Source organism: Staurois parvus, unplaced genomic scaffold, assembly GCF_062004578.1.
Source record: "Staurois parvus isolate SC_StPar_1 unplaced genomic scaffold, SC_StPar_1.0 ptg000105l, whole genome shotgun sequence".
In the NCBI taxonomy this organism is placed as follows: Eukaryota; Metazoa; Chordata; class Amphibia; order Anura; family Ranidae; genus Staurois; species Staurois parvus.
Window position 1 is genome coordinate 6,332,922 of NW_028317901.1, and position 18,743 is coordinate 6,351,664.

An 18,743-nucleotide genomic window follows, 5' to 3' on the forward strand; every position below is an offset into this window, starting at 1 on the left:
CTATGTTGGCGCTAACCAACGACTCCAAGGGGTTTATTTACTAAAGCTGGAGAGTCCAAAATCAGATTCCCTTCTGCATAGAAACCAATCAGCTTCCAGGTTTCATTGCCAAAGCTTCATTGAACAAGCTGAGGTTAGAAGCTGATTGGTTTCTATGCAGAAGGGAGTCTGATTTTGGACTGTCCAGCTTTAGTAAATAAACCCCCAATTGTCTATGTTCAATCATTATATAGTTCAGTCTTGAATACAATCCATGCACTGGAGAGAAGGTGTAATCTTTTTCTCTTGGATGTTTAACTCTCCAAGTGTTGATCAATTGACATTGATATAGTAATACAGTATCTTCAATAATTTTGATTTTCTTCCCCTCTCTCTCCTCGTAGAGGATGATGCATCCATCTGGGGGTCCATACACAAGTTTAAATCTCCAGCCACAACCAGACTACCCTTTCTAAATTCAGAAAGATTTCTTAACACTCCCTTCAGGAATGTTACTGGATTTTTATTTGGACAATAGATATTAATCAGTGTATATTCAGCTCCTTATAATTTTCCCCTTAAAAACTAAAAATCGGCCCTCTGGATCCTCCATTTTTCCTTCCAATATAAAGCTCACATTTTTTGACAACCTCATCGCAACCCCTTTGGCCCTTTTAACTGGAGAGTCTGCGTAATACCACGTTACATAGTGCTTCGTGTATAACTTCACATTTGTATCATGAGTTATATGTGTCTCTTGGAGAAACACTACATCTATGGAGTGTTAGTGAATTTCCCCAAGTATCTTATGTCTTTTTGTAGGGGAGTTTAACCCTTTTACATTATAAGTCATAAACTTCATGACACTCATGCCCCCCTACTTCTTCTTCCTAGATACCCACTGCAGATTTCCTGCCCCCGCCCTCCGCTCTCTCTATGCCCCTCTGACCATCCTTCAAGGTCCATTTTCTGTAAGTCTAATTTCTCACAAAAGTCATTTAGATTTTCTTGGAACCTCAGCCTTGCCAATTTTCCATCTTTCCATCAGATTAAACATGCTGGAAAGCCCCAATTATATCGAACTATTTTCTCTCTCATATGGTCCAGCAATGGTTTCAAAGATCTTCTTCTAGCCAGTGTCTCAGGAGAAATGTCCGCAACCCTTTCCATATTCTCTATCTCCGAAGTGATGGAATCGGACTATCACATCCCTGGGGTTTCCCACCGTTACTCCTTTTGGCCGTCTGATCCTATGTACTCTCTCAATTTTCAATTTCTCTATCGCTGCTCTCCCCATAATTGGATTACAGACTTTATTTTCTCCTGTAGATCCTCTTCCTGTCCCATTGCTTCCGGTAAACCCCTAATCCTTAAATTGTTTCTTCTATTGTGATTATCTTGATCTTCTACTATAAATTAAAGCTTTCTCTGTACTCTACGCATCACCTCCACCTGTGTTTCTAGTTTATTAATTGCGTGTATCCCTCCATTCTCCCCTCTACTTCTTCAATTCGAGTTAATATCCAATCCAGGTCATTGCGTAATGTCCCAATCTCATTTTTCATGGACATCTCTAGTTTTGCGAACATTTTCGCCATTTCAATTTTTGTAAGTGATTGTAACATGGGTCCTTGCTGTTCCATGTTTCCTTGTTCTCTTACACTTTCCCTATTTACATATTCTTTAATCTGGTTCTCTACCAATGTCCCGAGTGAATGTCTGGATTGATCTCTGTCATACTTTTTAAGTCCTTCATGCTGATTTTCTCGGGTTTGGGTCTCTGGGCTTGTCTTTTGCATAGGCATGTACTTTCTTATTGTGCTAGTGTTTGCGTTTGATTGGGGAGTTTTTGATCCCACCCCTTTAATCGATCTACTCTTCATTTCATTGGAGAATTACAATTAATTTTCCTCTATTCCAGAAATACTGACCCCAGTATAGCCCTCCTTTTTCTTCTGCTAGAGTCCCAGAAACCCCTTCGTATCTTGTTTATAGAGAGGAGTGGACCCACTGACCCCCAAGACCCCTAGGGCCCTCCAATAATGTTCTTCTCCTTCTACACAGTAGTCCCAGCAAATTATTAGCTAATTGTTATTTAAAGTGATTGCAAACCTTGTTTTTTTTCATAAACATAAAAATGATGTTATACTTACCTGCACTGTGCAATGGTATTGCACAGAGTGGTCCCTTTCCTGCTCTTCTGGAATCCCCCACCAGCGTTGTGAGCATCTCCTCTTCACTGAGTGCCTTCTCCAGAAGCCCTGTGCTGAGAGGGCACCCATGTGGATGTGTTCTAGAGCAAGGCTGTGTCCGCTCATAGACACAAACAGCGTGGCTTAGCCACAGCCCCTGCTCTATCCTCACTGGATTTGACTGACAACAGCAGGAGCCTATGGCTTCAGCTGTTTTCAGTGTGTCCTGTAAGATCAGGAAAAGGGAGTTTAGAACCATTTTAATTAGCTACAGATAATTGCTAATTGTTTAACAGTAGCAATCTCTCTGCAATGGTCTGATGCTTCTGCTACTTAGTGAAACTGCAATCTGGTTTTAAGCCGAACTTAAAGTTCAGGCCAAATCCCGCTTTTACATTTACATGGTGCATTGCAGTAACATGCACATTAACACCTTTAGTATTACATTAATTTTGAATGGTACCCCAACGCACTAAGGCAATGCAGCTGTGATGCACATGTGTTGCAGCATGCCACAACATATGGTAAGGTGCTCCTGCGCATATTGTGGAATGCTGCATGAAATAATATTGCATATGCATTTTGTGCATTGGCAACCCAATCAAAATTAATGCAACACACGTTAATGTGTAACACAACATGCATTAATGTATATGTGTTAACACAATGCAAAAGAACTGCAAATTGTGAATCTCAAAAAGTAAGCAATGCACAATCCCACAGATGGCCCCATAATTTAAGCAACACCGAATAGAATCTGCTGATGACATCCATCTCTGGGTCAGCCTTTCTCAACCAGGATTCCACGGAACACTAGGGTTCCTCCAGAGGTTGCTTGGGGTTCCTTGAGAAGGGGCAATTTCGGCCTCTCAAATAAGTTCCCACAGACACCAATGATCTTTTTAGCTATATGTTAGAGACCAATTCTTCTAACAGACCCAAACTGTAAGGAGCATTCTTCCCATTGGCCATCCCACCAATCACCTGTAAGCTGAAGATACAGTAATTATTAGCAGGAGTTCCCTGAGACCAGAAAGCTATTTCAAGAGTTCATCTGTTTTAAAAAAAGCTAGAAAGGCTGCTCTGGGTGTATTTAAAAGGCCTATGTGATGTGAGACTGGGAAGCAATCTATTTTGTTTCTAAAACTGTATCTTCTCAATGTAGGATATCTTTCACAATCTGTTGGGTTATGATCATAGTTAGGTTGGGAGACCTTTCTATATAACTGTGGATTATTGTTTATTCTATGTCCAGGGGTGGACTGACAGCTCATGGGCCCCCAGGCAATAGGGGATCATGGGACCCCTGTGTCCTTGCCCACATTCAAAGCACTCGGGCACTGCCGGAGGGCCCCCTACTGACCCCGGGCCCCTCGGGCAGTGCCCAAGTGCTTGAATGGTCAGTCCGCCCCTGTCTATGTCCACTAATTAACTATTACAGACCACTGTGAAATTTAAATAATTCCATTATAAGCGGGTAACTAAATACAGTTTCTTACCTTCAAGTCAAAATGTGCAATGTTGCGAGTGTGCAGGTAATTAACTCCTTCCAGGATCTGTTTGATAAATCTGGTAGCCTCTTCTTCACTTAGTGACTCCTTCTGTGCCAGGAAATCAAATAGTTCTCCTCCAGAAACCCTAAACAGGGGCAATAGAAAACCACTTTATGTAAGGCACTCTTACTAAATGACCTAAAATCAAACACATGGTAGGTTAATTTGTTTCCATCCACACCAATGGCTGCTAAACTAAAGATGTTTAAGTCTTACTCACTAGGTTTCAAAAGCATCATATTATAGATGTAATTATAAAATCAAAATGAAAAAAGAAAAATCAAAAGAAAATCAAATTAAAAATGGCACCTCTCCTTTAACAGTAGTACATATCATGCCACTTTTCGGGTACAGCTGAGAATGTAACAGATTTCTTCTCACTTTGGTTTAAAAGTCTGAACACTCACCCAACATGAAATGCATAAACCTAAGATGCATATTAAACTTAAAACTATTATTAAAACTTGAAACACTTATGAAGAAAGTAAGTGTATTCACTTCTTCTGCTGTCTTCTTTTGACACTTACACTCTCTTGGTATGGTACTTGCTGCCTTGCCACACTAACCTCCATATGACTTCACATCCTGCGGTGCATGTTTGTACCCAACACCCATGTAGCCAACCAGAAAGTAAAGCAAATAAATAATTAAAAAAGACCTTCTCCCTCTTCAGCCATTTTCCAGAATTTTCCTCCTCCCCCTCATGTTACATAATCAGACATTAAAGTGATATTAAGGTTCTGTTTTTTTCAAATAACAAATGTTATACTTACCTGCTCTGTGCAATGGTTTTGCACAGAGCAGCCCTGATCCTCTTCTTCTCAGGTCCCCCCGCTGGTGCTCTTGGCTCCTCCCCCTTGACCAGGGCTCCCAATAGCATGCCATTTGCTATGGAGGCATTGGTGCATGCTTGCTCCCGAACCCCGCTCTAATCACCCATAGGAGACATAGTGCCACGGCTCTGTCCCACTACACTGTCTCCTCATTGGCTCACTGACTGTGATTGACAGCAATGGCCAATGGCTCCCGCTGCTGTGTCTCAACCGATGAGGGAAGAGAGACCCAGGACAGCCGTGCTCCCGTGCACATCTTCCCACACCTTCAGTCCTTACAGCCACTTTTTTTTGAAAATACCTTTTAGGTGGGTAGTGGCCCCACATTTTCAGCTTCCTCACCTAGGCAAGAATGACGGCAGCCAGCTGCCCGCAGCCTCCTGGGATATCACATCGTACTCATCCCAGGAGGCTTCTTGGCAATCTACAGCACATGCACCCCGGAAAGTCATCACGCATCATAGGAGAGGAAGATGATGGTGTGCGACCTTTTGAGCAGCAGTGAAATGGGGTTAATGCATAGCAATGCTGGATTTGTTGGACTTGTGAGTATGATAATGAGGGACAATCCAAAGAAAAGGGTAAGAGGGGTTTGGGGAAAAAGAGAGAGACACTGACTTACATACAAAGATTAGAGGGTGAATGGGAATGTGTTGATAAGATAAATACCATATTGTCTGTTACATTCAACCAATTAAAGCTAAAGCATTGTAATAATGGTTAACATGGGTTTCCTAAAAGAAGTGCATTTGTTACGTTGTACACTAATGTGAACTACTGCATGCCCAAGTGTCCTTTTCTTGGTGGCGTATTCCCATTAAGAGAACACCATTTAAGTGATTTCCTTTTTTTTCTATTTCTTAAGTGGTAACACTGAATACAGATCTACTGAGTTTATTTGCTGTTATGTACTGAGCCCATTTGCTATTATATAATTATCTGCATATTACATTGTATTATGAGAGTGCCAATACAATTTAAGATCTAGAATAAAATAAAAACAAACGGCTGCCTATGTCACAGATTAACTTCCAATAGATGTATTGTCCTTTCTCTTTATCCTGATGAAGAAATTTAATAAAATATTATGCTCTACAGTGAATGTAACAGCAGACAACATGACCAGGGGAAGTGAACAACATGCAATATCCTCCTGATGAACCACAGACCAGATATACCACAGTTCTCAAGATCAGTCACACACCATCTCCATCTGACTTCTCTGAAGCAAAGAAATTAATATCCATTCCTTTAGGCAAGCAAAGGAGGATTATATGTAACTGGGGTTACCTACCTGAACATCAATACTCCACTAAAGCAAAACTAAAGTCAAAATTAAAAAAACAAACAAATGTATGAGCAAGCAGGTTATTTATCGTAGAAGAGACCTGATAAGTCTCTTCTGCAAGAAAATAAATGTAACCACCTGCTCAAAGTATTCTGTGGAAGGCACACTGAGTTGTGCATGCGCAGCTAGGTTGCTTTTATTTAGGTTCCATTTACACGGGACACTTCTGAATGAAAGAAACTGACTGTTGGAAAATGTAGGTTAAAAAACATCTGTTTAGCCGCGTTTGCATACAATGTGTATGTGCGTTTAAGAGCATTTGCGTTTAGAAGCGTTTTTTAAAGATAAACGCTCTCCTCAGGAGACCTTCCAAAATGCCCAGAATACAATCTGACTATACAATCTTTGTACGATCAAATTTACCACAGCTGTGTAATATAAGCACTGAACTAAACCAAAAGGAGATTGAAAAGAGATTGTACAGTCAGATTGTATAATGCATGGCAAGCTTTAGGCTAAGTTGGCAAAGCCATTAAAGCGGAACCAAAGGCACTATACTTACCTCCTCTCTAACAGTTCAGGCCCTTCACTGACTCACGCATCTCCTCCTCAGGTGTCGGTCTTTGGACACCTCCATTGGCCAGAGTGGGATGACGTAACTCTTGCCCATGTGCAGGAGTCAGTCATCCCGGCACAAAGCTAATGTTTGCATGCTGCAGAAGACTGCGAGCAGGCAAGTAGGTGTATTTTATTGCAGAAGAGACGTTGCATGTCTCTTCTGCAATATAGACCGCCTGCCCGCAGTCTGTTGTAATATGGCCTCAGTTCCACTTTAAGCCACGAACCCCCCAACTGCCAAATCTGAAACTGTGTATTGAGCTGAACGACACAGTACACTCAGGAGGCAAATGCATAAACTATGCCACCTGCATAGAAAAAGCAGATATTGATTTCTGTCACAAGGCTACATAAACAACAATGGCACCAAGCGACACTTCTTATTTGTTCTGACAATGCAAAAGGGAACTATGGCTCTTAGTTCTGCTTCTGATGACACAAAAAGCATTTAGTAAAGTATAACAGAAATATAAAAATATATAAGAAATATAAAAGAAAGGAAAGAATAAAGTGCATGACTCTTTCACAAAGCATTTGTGGGGTTGAGTCGATTATTTTAGACTTTGTGAAAACGTTTGTAAACCCTTCGCAAACTACTCGCTTTCTGTAAGGATGGCTCCCAACTGATATCTAATCTGCATCTAATTCATTCAAGATAGCATTACTATACACATAACTAATATTTTTTATTGCCATATCCTTGAAGTAAACCTATGCTTTGCCTACGCGGGGAAAAGAAAGAGCTTACTTTTTTTTGCATTCTTGATCAAGGTTTGATGCTGGTTTCCTGTAGTAGCGCATATTCATCTTCTTTTCACTCCCTTGCTGCTCTGTTCACCAGAGCAGAAAGAGGGCAAAATGAAGAAATACCTTGTATGTCATTTGTACTTCCAGGGGCTTCAAGAGAAATACCCGGTACTTGTGGGTATAAGGAGCAAGTGAGCTCTTCCTCTCACATGGCAAAGCTGGTGCTTGGCAGATGGTTGATCAGATAGCAGAGAGAGTTCACCTGTGTAAACTCCAATTAAGATCCCCTTACTCCGTTTCCTCTCTTTGCTCCTGCCAGCGCTCAGCAAATGGGGGTTACAATTAGATATACAAAAATAGATGCTTTGAAAAGGCTCAAACTAGCCGTCGCCTTATATCTATAAAAACATAAAAAATATTTAAAACTAGAAATATGTAGAGAACTAAATGCAAAACAACAATTTGCTGCTATTCTGGCTCTGTTTCTACCAATGTTTGTACCTTCTTTTACTAAAAAAATAAGAACAAGCCTTTTAGTTTAACAACACAAACACGGGGTAAGATTTTCTCAGCCATCAACAATACCAGACAGATTTAACCACTAGCCTACAGGGAACTTATACCCCCTTCCTGCCCAGGCCAATTTCCTGCTTTCAGCGCTGTCACACTTTGAATGACAATTACGCTGTCATGCAACACTGTACCCATATGACATTTTTATCATTTTTTTTAGAAAGATAGAGCTTTATTTTGGTGCTATTTAATCACCTCTGGGATTTTTATTTTTTCTTAAACAAACCAAAAACCACTGAAAATTTTGAAAAAAACAAACGTTTTTTCTTAGTTTTTGTTATACAATTTTGTAAATATGTGATTTTTCTCCTTCACTGATGTGCGCTAATGAGGCTGCAGTGATGGGCACTGATAGGCTGCACTGATGGACACTGATAGGTGTCACTGATGGGCACTGATGAGGAGGTACTGGTAGGTTACACTGATGGGCGTTGACAGGCATCACTGATGGGCACTGAAAGGCAGCACTAATACATGACACTGATATATGTCACTGATATATGTCACTGATAGGCGGCACTGACTGGCACTGATAGGCGGCACTGACTGGCACTGTTAGGTGGCACTGACTGGCACTGATGCGCACTGATAGGCAACACTGACTGGCACTGATAGGTGGCACTGATAGGTGGCACTGATTGGCATTGATAGGTGGCACTGACTGGCACTGATGGGTGACATTGAAAGGCAGCTCAGATAGGCACTGATATGTGGCATTGATGTGCACTGGTAGGCACTAATATGTGGCATTGATGTGCACTGGTAGGCACTGATATGTGGCATTGAAGTGGCACTGATGGGCACTGGTACGTGGCACTGATGAGCACTGACAGGTGGCACTTCTGGGGCTACACTGATCATCAGGGCACACTGATCATCAGTGCCCTGATGATCAGTGTACATGTCCCCTCCGCGGAAAGCCAATTACTGGCTCTCCTCTCCTCTCGAGCTGTCAGTGTGACAGCTCGAGAGGAGAGAAATGCCGATAACCGGCATTTCCGTGTTTACATGTGATCAGCTGTGATTGGACACAGCTGATCACATGACCAAGCCGACATCTTCGGCTCTTTCCGTGATCCGCTGTGTCCGAGGGACACAGAGCACTGGCGATCGCCGCGCTGCGCGCTCCCTGAGCCGAGCATGCGCAGTGAGAATGGTAGGACGTCATATGACGTCCTATCAGAACGAGAGAACCACCTTGCGACCGTCATTGTACTATAGGGCGGGCGGAAGGTGGTTAAGCTAGCTGGACAATTTCAGGCTAATAGATGGGCCAATCTGACCTCCTCTGAGGCGTGGCGCTAAGTCCAGCACTTAATCCTCTGGCTCTTCACAGTATGGGGGATGACAACAGGTTTTCTGACCCATAGTGGTATTGTAACCTAACCCAATCCTTTTGGAAATCTGTTTTTCTATTTTTTTTTTAGTTTTTACACAAATGTTATCCAAGAATAAGACATTTTTAAGAGGATTTGGTTGAAAAAAATGTGTGAATTATAGATGCAAGTTACAGTATGTGAATCCTTTCTTGAAATCATATATAAATATACCCTGAAATGTAATATGCAGGCATGTGTAATGAGCCAGCTGTCTCAGTAAATGCTTTCAAATGCGGAGAGGTGTTGAAAAGTATCACACTTTAAAGGCCATATGTATGTTGCACTTAGACAGGAAACAAGTATTATCTAATTTATTATGTGTGTGTTATCTATATGTTGTTTATTCCATTGAAATCCTGATATAGACTTCAAATACGATGTCTCAAATATATACAAGAAATTAAACAGAAAAACAAGCCAGATTTCCTCCTAAATTCTACACAGCTAGGACCAGCATCTATAGAAGACATATGACAGAGATTATTGCCAATGAAGATAGATAGTAGTAAATATAGGGATTCATACAAATCCACATACCGGTACATGTTCTATTAATAATTTTTGTTGTTACCTATATAAAAATATGGCAATGTAAAAAGTATGGGGTGCTGGCAGCCAAAATTACTATAGCTGGATTGTACAAGAAAACTTCAGTCTCTTTGGCTCAAGCCAAACATAAGATATCATGTATTATGACCCATGAAAAGATAATGAGTGTAATGAATGATGCTATAAAACAGTTTGAGAAGATGTGGGACCCAAGGGCCCATTATATCAATGCCCAGCTGTCGTCTTTGCTCCATATACTGTAGGTCTTTCTAACTCTAAAAGTCCCCAGGTCTGAAACTCTTTTTTTTTCTTACTTCTCTCTTACTTTTCTTGTACTCAGGTTCTGTCTCTTTACTGCCATAGGGTAACACACTCAGTATCATTACTATGCCTTTGGTAATTCAGATGACATGTAATTTTTCCTTATATCTGCTAACTGTTGGATAATCGCTCTAGTCTTTTGGCATTGCAGAATATTTTTTCAGCTGCATATTTGATCTGTCTGATGACCTCTGCTGCTCTGCATAACTTCTTTCTGTACATTGCACGTCATATTTTATCTAATATAAATACTGAATGTAAAAAAAATGTGGGTTGATTTACTTTCTTTTTATATTATTTTTACCTAGACTGAGATGAAATCACAAATTAGGAGCTAACTATATAAAAGAAAAAAATCCTAAGGGTTCACAATTTTTTTTTCCAACTAACACTCACAAAAATGTGGTTATCTAAATGTGTGCTCTTCTGAACAGCTTTCTGCTGACATTTTTGGATCGCGTTTAGGCACGTTTAGGAGAGTTCAGGCTCATCAAGCATTTAGGCGTTCATTGCATTAAACACACCTGACAATTAGGCGTGTTTAGACACATTTAAGCACATTGGGCGCTCCTCTGCTGAACACGATTTTGGTCAATTCAGATTTCTGCCCCTAAAAGCCCCTGCCTCTAAACACCTATTTGTGCATGGACACATAGGTTACCACTGAGGGGCATTTAAAGTGTTACTAAACCCAGGACCCTGCATTCACTATATCTGGTCTTCCACAGTACACAGAACAGGAAAAATGCCATTATTTTTGTAAATATAAACTGCAAAATACCTTTTCTCATCAGCAGTATATAGCAGTCTTGCAACTTCTACCAGTGTCCAGCTGAGCACTGGGCAAAGCTTGTAGGAGATGTTTTCATTCTCCTCTGACTGTCCTATGAGCCTGCATAACCCCTTACCCTCTGTCTGGATAGTGCTTATTGGCCCTGTGCTGATCACAGGCACCCTCCCAAATAAAAAAAAAACTCTCTAGCAATACACACTAAACTGAGCATGTGCAGAATGACTCCAAGAGCTCTGTACTATCAGCAGATGGATTGTGGACTGTGGAAGAAGGGGAGGGTCAGAGAAGACAAACAGCCTTTTTACACAATGCAGAGCATTAACCCCTTCCACAGTGAATATAACAAGCATGCTTTACTGCATATACAGATTGATTTTGCTGTTGTGGGTTTGTAACAAACAAAAAAAGTCAAACACTTGTAAAATGGCGTTTGACAGCTACAGCGTGCGTTAGGCCCCATGTACACGGGACACTTCTGAACAATGGAAACTGACTGCTGGAAAACGTAGGTTAAAAATCGTCTGTTTAGCTGCGTTTGCATAACGCATTTATGCGCATTTATGTGCGTTTGCGTTTAGAAACATTTTTTAAAGATAAGCACAGGAGAACCTTACAAATGCTCAGAATGCACTGAAAAGTGGTAAATTATTAACTATTTCAGACTGTTTCAGAGGGATACAGAGAGTAGAAGCAGAGACAGCAGTATGTGTTGTGATAATTAGGATGAGTGGCTCATTAACATTTCTTTTGTTTCCAAGGGTGGGACAGGTGTCTGGTGGAGTGAGTCATTAAGGCCACCTGGCAGGGGGTCTTCATGAGGAATTTGAGGTGTGAATGGTCAATAATATATCTTTTGTTTTCAAGGGTGGGAGAGGTCTGAGGTGTGAATGGGTCATTACAATGTGTGACAAGCTTGGTAGAAACATCCTGTGTTCAGTGTTTTGTCCATCTGAGTACCTTGAAAACGTTTTGCGTGCATTTTTGATGATGAAAAAAGGCTCTGGACAGCATCGGGAACTTGAAGAGATAAAAAAAATTTCAAACACAAATGCTTATAAATGCGATTTGCCGCGTTTAACCGCATTTACAAGCGTTTTGCATTTGAAACGCTGATATAATCAACTGCTGAACGCAAGTTTTCTGCATTCAAAAAAAGGACTGTAAACTCAAATGCCTGTAAACAACTGTAAACAAAGATGTGTAAATGGACACATAGGAAAACATTAGGGAGAGTTCAGGGGCTGCTGAAAAAAATGCTGAACACATCCTAAACGTGAGTTTATCAGCTGCAGTGTCCTTAGGCCTTAGAAGAAGATCTAGAAACATATTCATACAATGTTCTATTTTCCAACCAAATATTATTTAGTAGTTTTTTTGCACACAAAGTGGCAAATTCTGCTACGGCACTGATATTTTTTTGGCCGTTATCTTTGCAGCCTGGTAAAGACCAGTTTAAGTGCTTCTATATGACCTTAACAAGGGAACATCGTGAAAATAACCGCATCAACATCCTGACATTCTGTTTCTTTCATGAAATGCACCCTCCCCCAGTGATCCTTGGGCCTCTGTACAAAAGATATTATGTGAAAGACATCACATAGGAAGATGAGGAGGAAGCTAAAGGAAGGAAGAATTATTTCATTTCCTTCTGCACTATGACTTGTCCAGTAGTGCTTCCTGTCTCTGCGTTTAATGTTTCCTTCATTCAGCATAATTATTCCCTTTTTTGCCATCTTTTATTTGCCTTAATATGGTTTTCCTAAGTGGCACTACCATTTAGTTACTTAGTCTTGGCCAAGGTCATCAGATTTTACATACAATTAAATACTACCCGTTACATAAAACAATGTCATTAGGTCACATGGTACTGTCAGTATACTGGACATCCTCTCTTCGCTAACCCATGAAACTTACAGTTCCAGGATGAGAACCACATCAGTCTTGTTCTCATATACATCCTGCAATGTGATGATGTTAGGATGCTGGATACCACGTAGTATGTTCACTTCCCGTTCAATCTCCTCCCGGGTTACTCCTCTACGGCTGACGCGACTCTGTCTCTTCTTGATGAATTTTGCAGCGTATTCTATGCCACTCTTCTTCTCTCTGCACAGCTTTACTATGGCAAATTGCCCACTGTGGAAACAGAACACAAGGCGTATGTCTACAGCAATGCAGAGGAGAGGTTAGATGACAACATATTGTAGTCTACTCAGTTATAGCCTTCAGTTCTAGGCTACAAATATGAGCATGTATCAAATGTACCAAGATTATCAACAACTATGCTATCTTTTCACTCCTCGTCAGTATTCATATCTTACAGAGATGAGGGACAATGGGCTCAAACAATTGCATGATGTTAGATAAACTGCTATATATTTTAGTCTTGGTTCACACTACTGCGACCTGAAAGTTGCACGACTTACAGTGTGACTTTGCCAGGCAACTTGAGTACTACTTTAACACCTTCCCGCCCGGCCTATAGCAGATTGACAACCGGGCGGGACACTCACCATTGTGACTGGGCGTCATACGACGTCCTGTCAAAACGAGCCGCTCTTGCGGCCACGCAGCGGTACAATCTGTCGCTGGCTGTGTCCACGGGACACAGCCGATGACATATCACTACACCGGCCTGTTGCCAGCGTCATGTGACTGCTGTGACCAATCACAGCAGATCACATGTCAATTGTATACAATGGATGGCTTCCTGTCATGCCATCCATTGTATACATTTATTTTGTTAGCTGTGACTGGTCAAGGCAGTCACAAGATACAGACAGGACCAATCACAGCCCACCTGTATCATGTGATCAGCTTTTTATGATGTTTTTATGTTGTTAGCTGTGACTGGTCAAGGCAGTCACATAATACAGACAGGGCCAATCACAGCCCATCTGTATCATGTGATCAGCTTTGCCCAATCACAGCTAATCACAACAAAAGACTGAATGAATCAGTAACAATGATTGCAAATATCAGTGAAATACATTGGTATTAGCAATCATAATGTGTTAAAAGGAAACAAAATCCTGATCACTTGCCCAGAGTAGTTCAATGTTACTATGGTAACATTGTATTGCTTTGGTCAGTGTGCTGAAAAATAAAATAGTAAAAAAAGAAAAAATGTAATTAAAAAAATAATAGAAACATTTAAAAAAAAAATACAAATTCAATTACTATTATTATTTTCACCAAAGAAATGTAGCAGAATATATTTTGACCTAAATTTATGAAGAAATGTTATCTATTTGCAAAATTGTATAACAGAAATGAAGAAAAGTGCATTTTTTTTTTCAAAAGTTTCAGGTGTTTTTTGTTTTATTTAGCAAAAGAGGAAAAACTCAGTGGTGATTGGTGATTAAATACCACCAAAATAAAGCTCAATTTGTGTGAAAAAATGATAAAAATTTTATATGGGTACAGTGTTCAATAACTGCACAATTGTCATTCAAAGTGTAACAGCGCTGGTAGCTGAAAATTGGTCTGGGCAGGAACGGGGTATAAATGCTGGTATTGAAGTGGTTAAAGCAACTTTGAAGCAGCTTTCAGGGAATGCCTGGGTAATCTCCCTGTAATGTCGGATCCAAATCACATCAATATAGATGAGGATCCAACTTGGAGGTGACTTCCATTAACCGCTTGCCGCCCTGCCACTGTGTATATACGTGTGCAGGGCGGCAGTGGAGCGCAAAAGCATGTTTTAAAACGTGCTCCGCGCTCCCGACACATTCGCGGGTAGGGGGCGCGTGCGCGCGCTCCCGCCGACCCGCGGGTGATACGATTCGATCCAGGAGGGATCAATCATTAGATTTCAGCCAGTGATTTCTGGCTGAAATCACATGATCGGTCCCTGTCCTATCCTGTCCTGTGTTGATATTTACACAGGGCAGGATATGATGTCATTCTTCTCTGCCTGGACACATTCCATTCCAGACAGAGAAGAAGACATCCAAAAAGTGAGTACACAAGCACTACACTACAGTTAGAACACTCTAGGACACATTTAACCCCCTGATCGCCCCCCCCCCCTAGTTAACCCCTTCACTGCCCTGTCACCAGTGTCACTGATCAGTGAAGCGATTTTTACTGATCAGTGTCGCTGGCGACTTCCGATAGAGTTAGCGCCCCTCCCAGATAGCGCCAGTTTGCCTGCTAATACACCAGTAGTCCCGTCTAACCCCTTGATCGCCCCCCCCCCAGTTAACCCCTTCACTGCCCTGTCACCAGTGTCACAGATCAGTGAACCAATTTTTACTGATCACTGTATCAGTGTCGCTGGCGACTTCCGATAGTGTTAGCGCCCCTCCCAGATAGCGCTAGTTTGCCCGCCAGTACACCAGTAATCCCGTTTAACCCCTTGATCGCCCCCCCCCCCCCAGTTAACCCCTTCACTGCCCTGTCACCAGTGTCACTGATCAGTGAACCAATTTTTACTGATCACTGTATCAGTGTCGCTGGCGACTTCCGATAGTGTTAGCGCCCCTTCCAGATAGCGCCAGATTGCCCGCTAGTACACCAGTAATCCCATTTAACCCCTTAATCTCCCCCCCCCAGTTAACCCCTTCACTGCCCTGTCACCAGTGTCACTGATCAGTGAACCGATTTTTACTGATCACTGTATCAGTGTTGCTGGCGACTTCCGATAGTGTTAGCGCCCCTCCCAGATAGCGCCAGATTGCCCGCTAGTACACCAGTAATCCCATTTAACCCCTTAATCCCCCCCCCAGTTAACCCCTTCACTGCCCTGTCACCAGTGTCACTGATCAGTGAACAGATTTTTACTGATCACTGTATCAGTGTCGCTGGCGACTTCCGATAGTGTTAGCGCCCCTCCCAGATAGCGCCAGTTTGCCCGCTAGTGCACCAGAAATCCCATTTAACCCCTTGATCGCCCCCCCAGTTAACCCCTTCACTGCCCTGTCACCAGTGTCATTGATTACAGTGAACAGATTTTTACTGATCACTGTATTAGTGTCACTGGTGACTTCTGATAGTGTTAGCGCCCCTCCTAGATAGCGCCAGTTTGCCCGCTAATGCATGGGATTTTTTTTACCAAAAACATGTAGCAGAATACATTTTGGCTTAAATTTATTACTAACTTTGAGTTTATGATATATTTTATATAGCTGAAAGTAGAAAATATTGGTTTTTTTAAAAATTTTCGTATTTTTTTTGATTATAGCGCAAAAAATAAAAAGCGCACAGGTGATCAAATACCACCAAAAGGAAGCTCTATTTGTGTGAAAAAAAGGACGTAAATGTCATTTGGGTGCAGCATTGCATGACCGCGCAATTATCATTTGAATTACCGTAGTGCAGCGCTGTATAGCAAAAAAATGCATAAATTTCAGTATCTATACCATAGTTTGTAGACGCTATAACTTTCACACAAAGCAATCAATATACACTTATTTGGATTTTTTTTACCAAAAACATGTAGCAGAATACATTTTGGCTTAAATTTATGACTAGCTTTGAGTTTACGATATATTTTTTATAGCTGAAAGTAGAAAACATTGGTTTTTTTTCAAAATTTTTGTGGTTTTTTTGTTTATAGCGCAAAAAATAAAAAGCGCACAGGTGATCAAATACCACCAAAAGAAAGCTCTATTTGTGTGAAAAAAAGGACGTAAATTTCGTTTGGGTACAGCATTGCATGACCGCGCAATTATCATTTGAGTTAGTGCAGCGCTGTATAGCAAAAAAAGGCATAAATTACAGTATCTATACCATAGTTTGTAGACGCTATAACTTTCACACAAACCAATCAATTTACACTTGGGTACAGCATTGCATGACCGCGCAATTATCATTTGAATTAGTGCAGCGCCAAACAGCAAAAAAAGGCCTGGTCATTAAGGGGGGTAAATCCTCTGGGGCTCAAGTGGTTAAAGTCTATGGGCACAAGTTGGATAGAAGTCACCTTGAAGTAGTACAGGAACCTTTTCTAAAGTCAGAGCGACTGCATTACTGCTAATTAGGCCAGCTCTCACTGACTAACATGGGATTTCACCAACCTGGCTGTGCTGTCTGGCAGGACTATGTAAATCTCAGGACTGACTGCACAAAATAAAAACATCTTTTGGCAGGAAAACATCTCCCTTATATGTATTGTATTGTGTATTTCACTGTTGCTTGGAGTGCAGCGTTGCAGACCACATTTCCCATGTAATATGTATAATGCTCTTAGTGTGTATTTCATATTTCTCAAACGTATGCAGTTGCCTGCCCTTGCTGAACTTTTTCTGTAATCAGTAACAAGCCAATTGCTGCAAGATTAGAATATAGTAAGTACAATAAAATGATATGCTGTCCTGTATGCTGCACTGTGTACTCATAAAGTATTATTCACAATACTTATTTATTTTGTTTGCCCAACAACAGGTGTGTCGTCATATAGCAAACAGGAGTTCCCCAACCATATCACCTTTCACCTAACAGCTAGTGGCACCTGTCACTGCTTTTATATGATTTTCCTTTAATACATAGTGTACTCAAAAGGATTACTTATGAAAACCAGACCTAAGAAAGCACAAATGTTGTCTATAGCAGCCAGTCCATGTCCAGAAGTCACTTTTCAAGTGCTGGTGTTGTAAAATAGACCTAAAAGTCAGTTTTAAAGTGGATTTCCACCCAAAAGGGGAAGCTGCAATTGTTTGCACCCTCAACCCCCCCCCCCCACCACCACCACCACCACCACCACCAACACATTTGGCACTCTTTGGGGGGGGAGCGGGTACCTGATTTTGACAGGTACCTGCTCCCTCTTCTGGCTCAGTTCGTAGAACTACGGGACCAATCACAAGGTGCAGCGCAACCTGTGCATGCGCAGTAGCAAACTGGCTGTGAAGCCACAAAGCTTCACTTCCGGTTTCCCTTACTTGCAGTCCCAGGGCCGGGAACTCAGAGGCTAGTGAAGAGGTGAGGACGGCACTGGACCCCTGGACAGGTAAGTATCCTTATATTAAAAGCCAGCAACTACAGTATTTGTAGCTGCTGAATGTACTAAGAAATGGATTGTGTATATGGGCATAAAAAATGCTGCTTTTCCAGGCGTCCAGCATGTTTTTTTTAATGTCTCTAAACACAATTGAATATTAGCCTATGTGGTCATGTACATTAAGAGTTTAGATCCCTATCTGAAGAGTAGCATTTAGAGGCATTAAAGAAATGCCCCAAAGCAGTTCTCAGAACTTATGAGCATAATTTACATGAGTATGAGCCTAAACGCGCATTTATGCACATATATGTATTCCCGTAGCTGCAATAAATGAATATTCTGGCCAGTAGAATGAGTTTAGGCTGGTGCACTTCTAAACACCATATTCCTGTAAACATGCATTAAAAATGCATCATTATGCACCAGAACGAGCATTGTTTTATTGTTAACAATCAGGAGTGCTTTATTAAAGAAAGGCATGTCACATAACATTAAAACTGAAAAATAACAGTTGACATGGCATAACATAGAAGTTTGAAAGATCCCACATTTTATCCGAAAAATCCAGTGTCACCACATAAAATACATGCAGAATGTAATACATCATTCATGGGCTCGACCATAACATTCTTAGTATGAAGATCAGCTCTAGGAGGGTGGTAGGAAGGGAAGGGGGGGGGAGAGAAAGGAGAACACAGCCATTGGGAGGGGGAATGCCTAGAAAATATCTGAAAGCCAAGGGGTACACACGCACCACCCAATTTACAGTTGGATAGGGAAAGGCCTAGCCAGCCCAATCCGATTGGAACACCCACGGCTGCCATACTTTATCATATTTCCATGGGCAGCGTCGATTAATATATGTCAGCTTGTTGAGAGGAAGAGCAGTGTTAATCATGGTTTCCCATGAGGACATGTCTGAGAATGCAGTAGATGTCCATTTACAAAGGATTTCCTTCTTAACTAGTTACATAG

The 18,743-nt window shown here is 41.3% G+C and overlaps 1 protein-coding gene across 3 annotated transcripts in view; it reads right to left on the bottom strand.

Moving 5' to 3' along the window:
* DAPK2 (death associated protein kinase 2) overlaps window positions 1-18,743 on the bottom strand; it is a 126,528-nt gene that overhangs the window by 64,164 nt on the left and 43,621 nt on the right. For all 3 annotated transcript variants that reach the window (XM_089671448.1, XM_089671446.1, XM_089671447.1), the window contains exons 3-4: window positions 12,740-12,961; window positions 3,671-3,809 (exon numbers count right to left, since the gene is read on the bottom strand). In XM_089671448.1, the coding sequence (XP_089527574.1) occupies window positions 3,671-3,809; window positions 12,740-12,961 (361 nt within the window). The remainder of the gene's footprint in view (window positions 1-3,670; window positions 3,810-12,739; window positions 12,962-18,743) is intronic.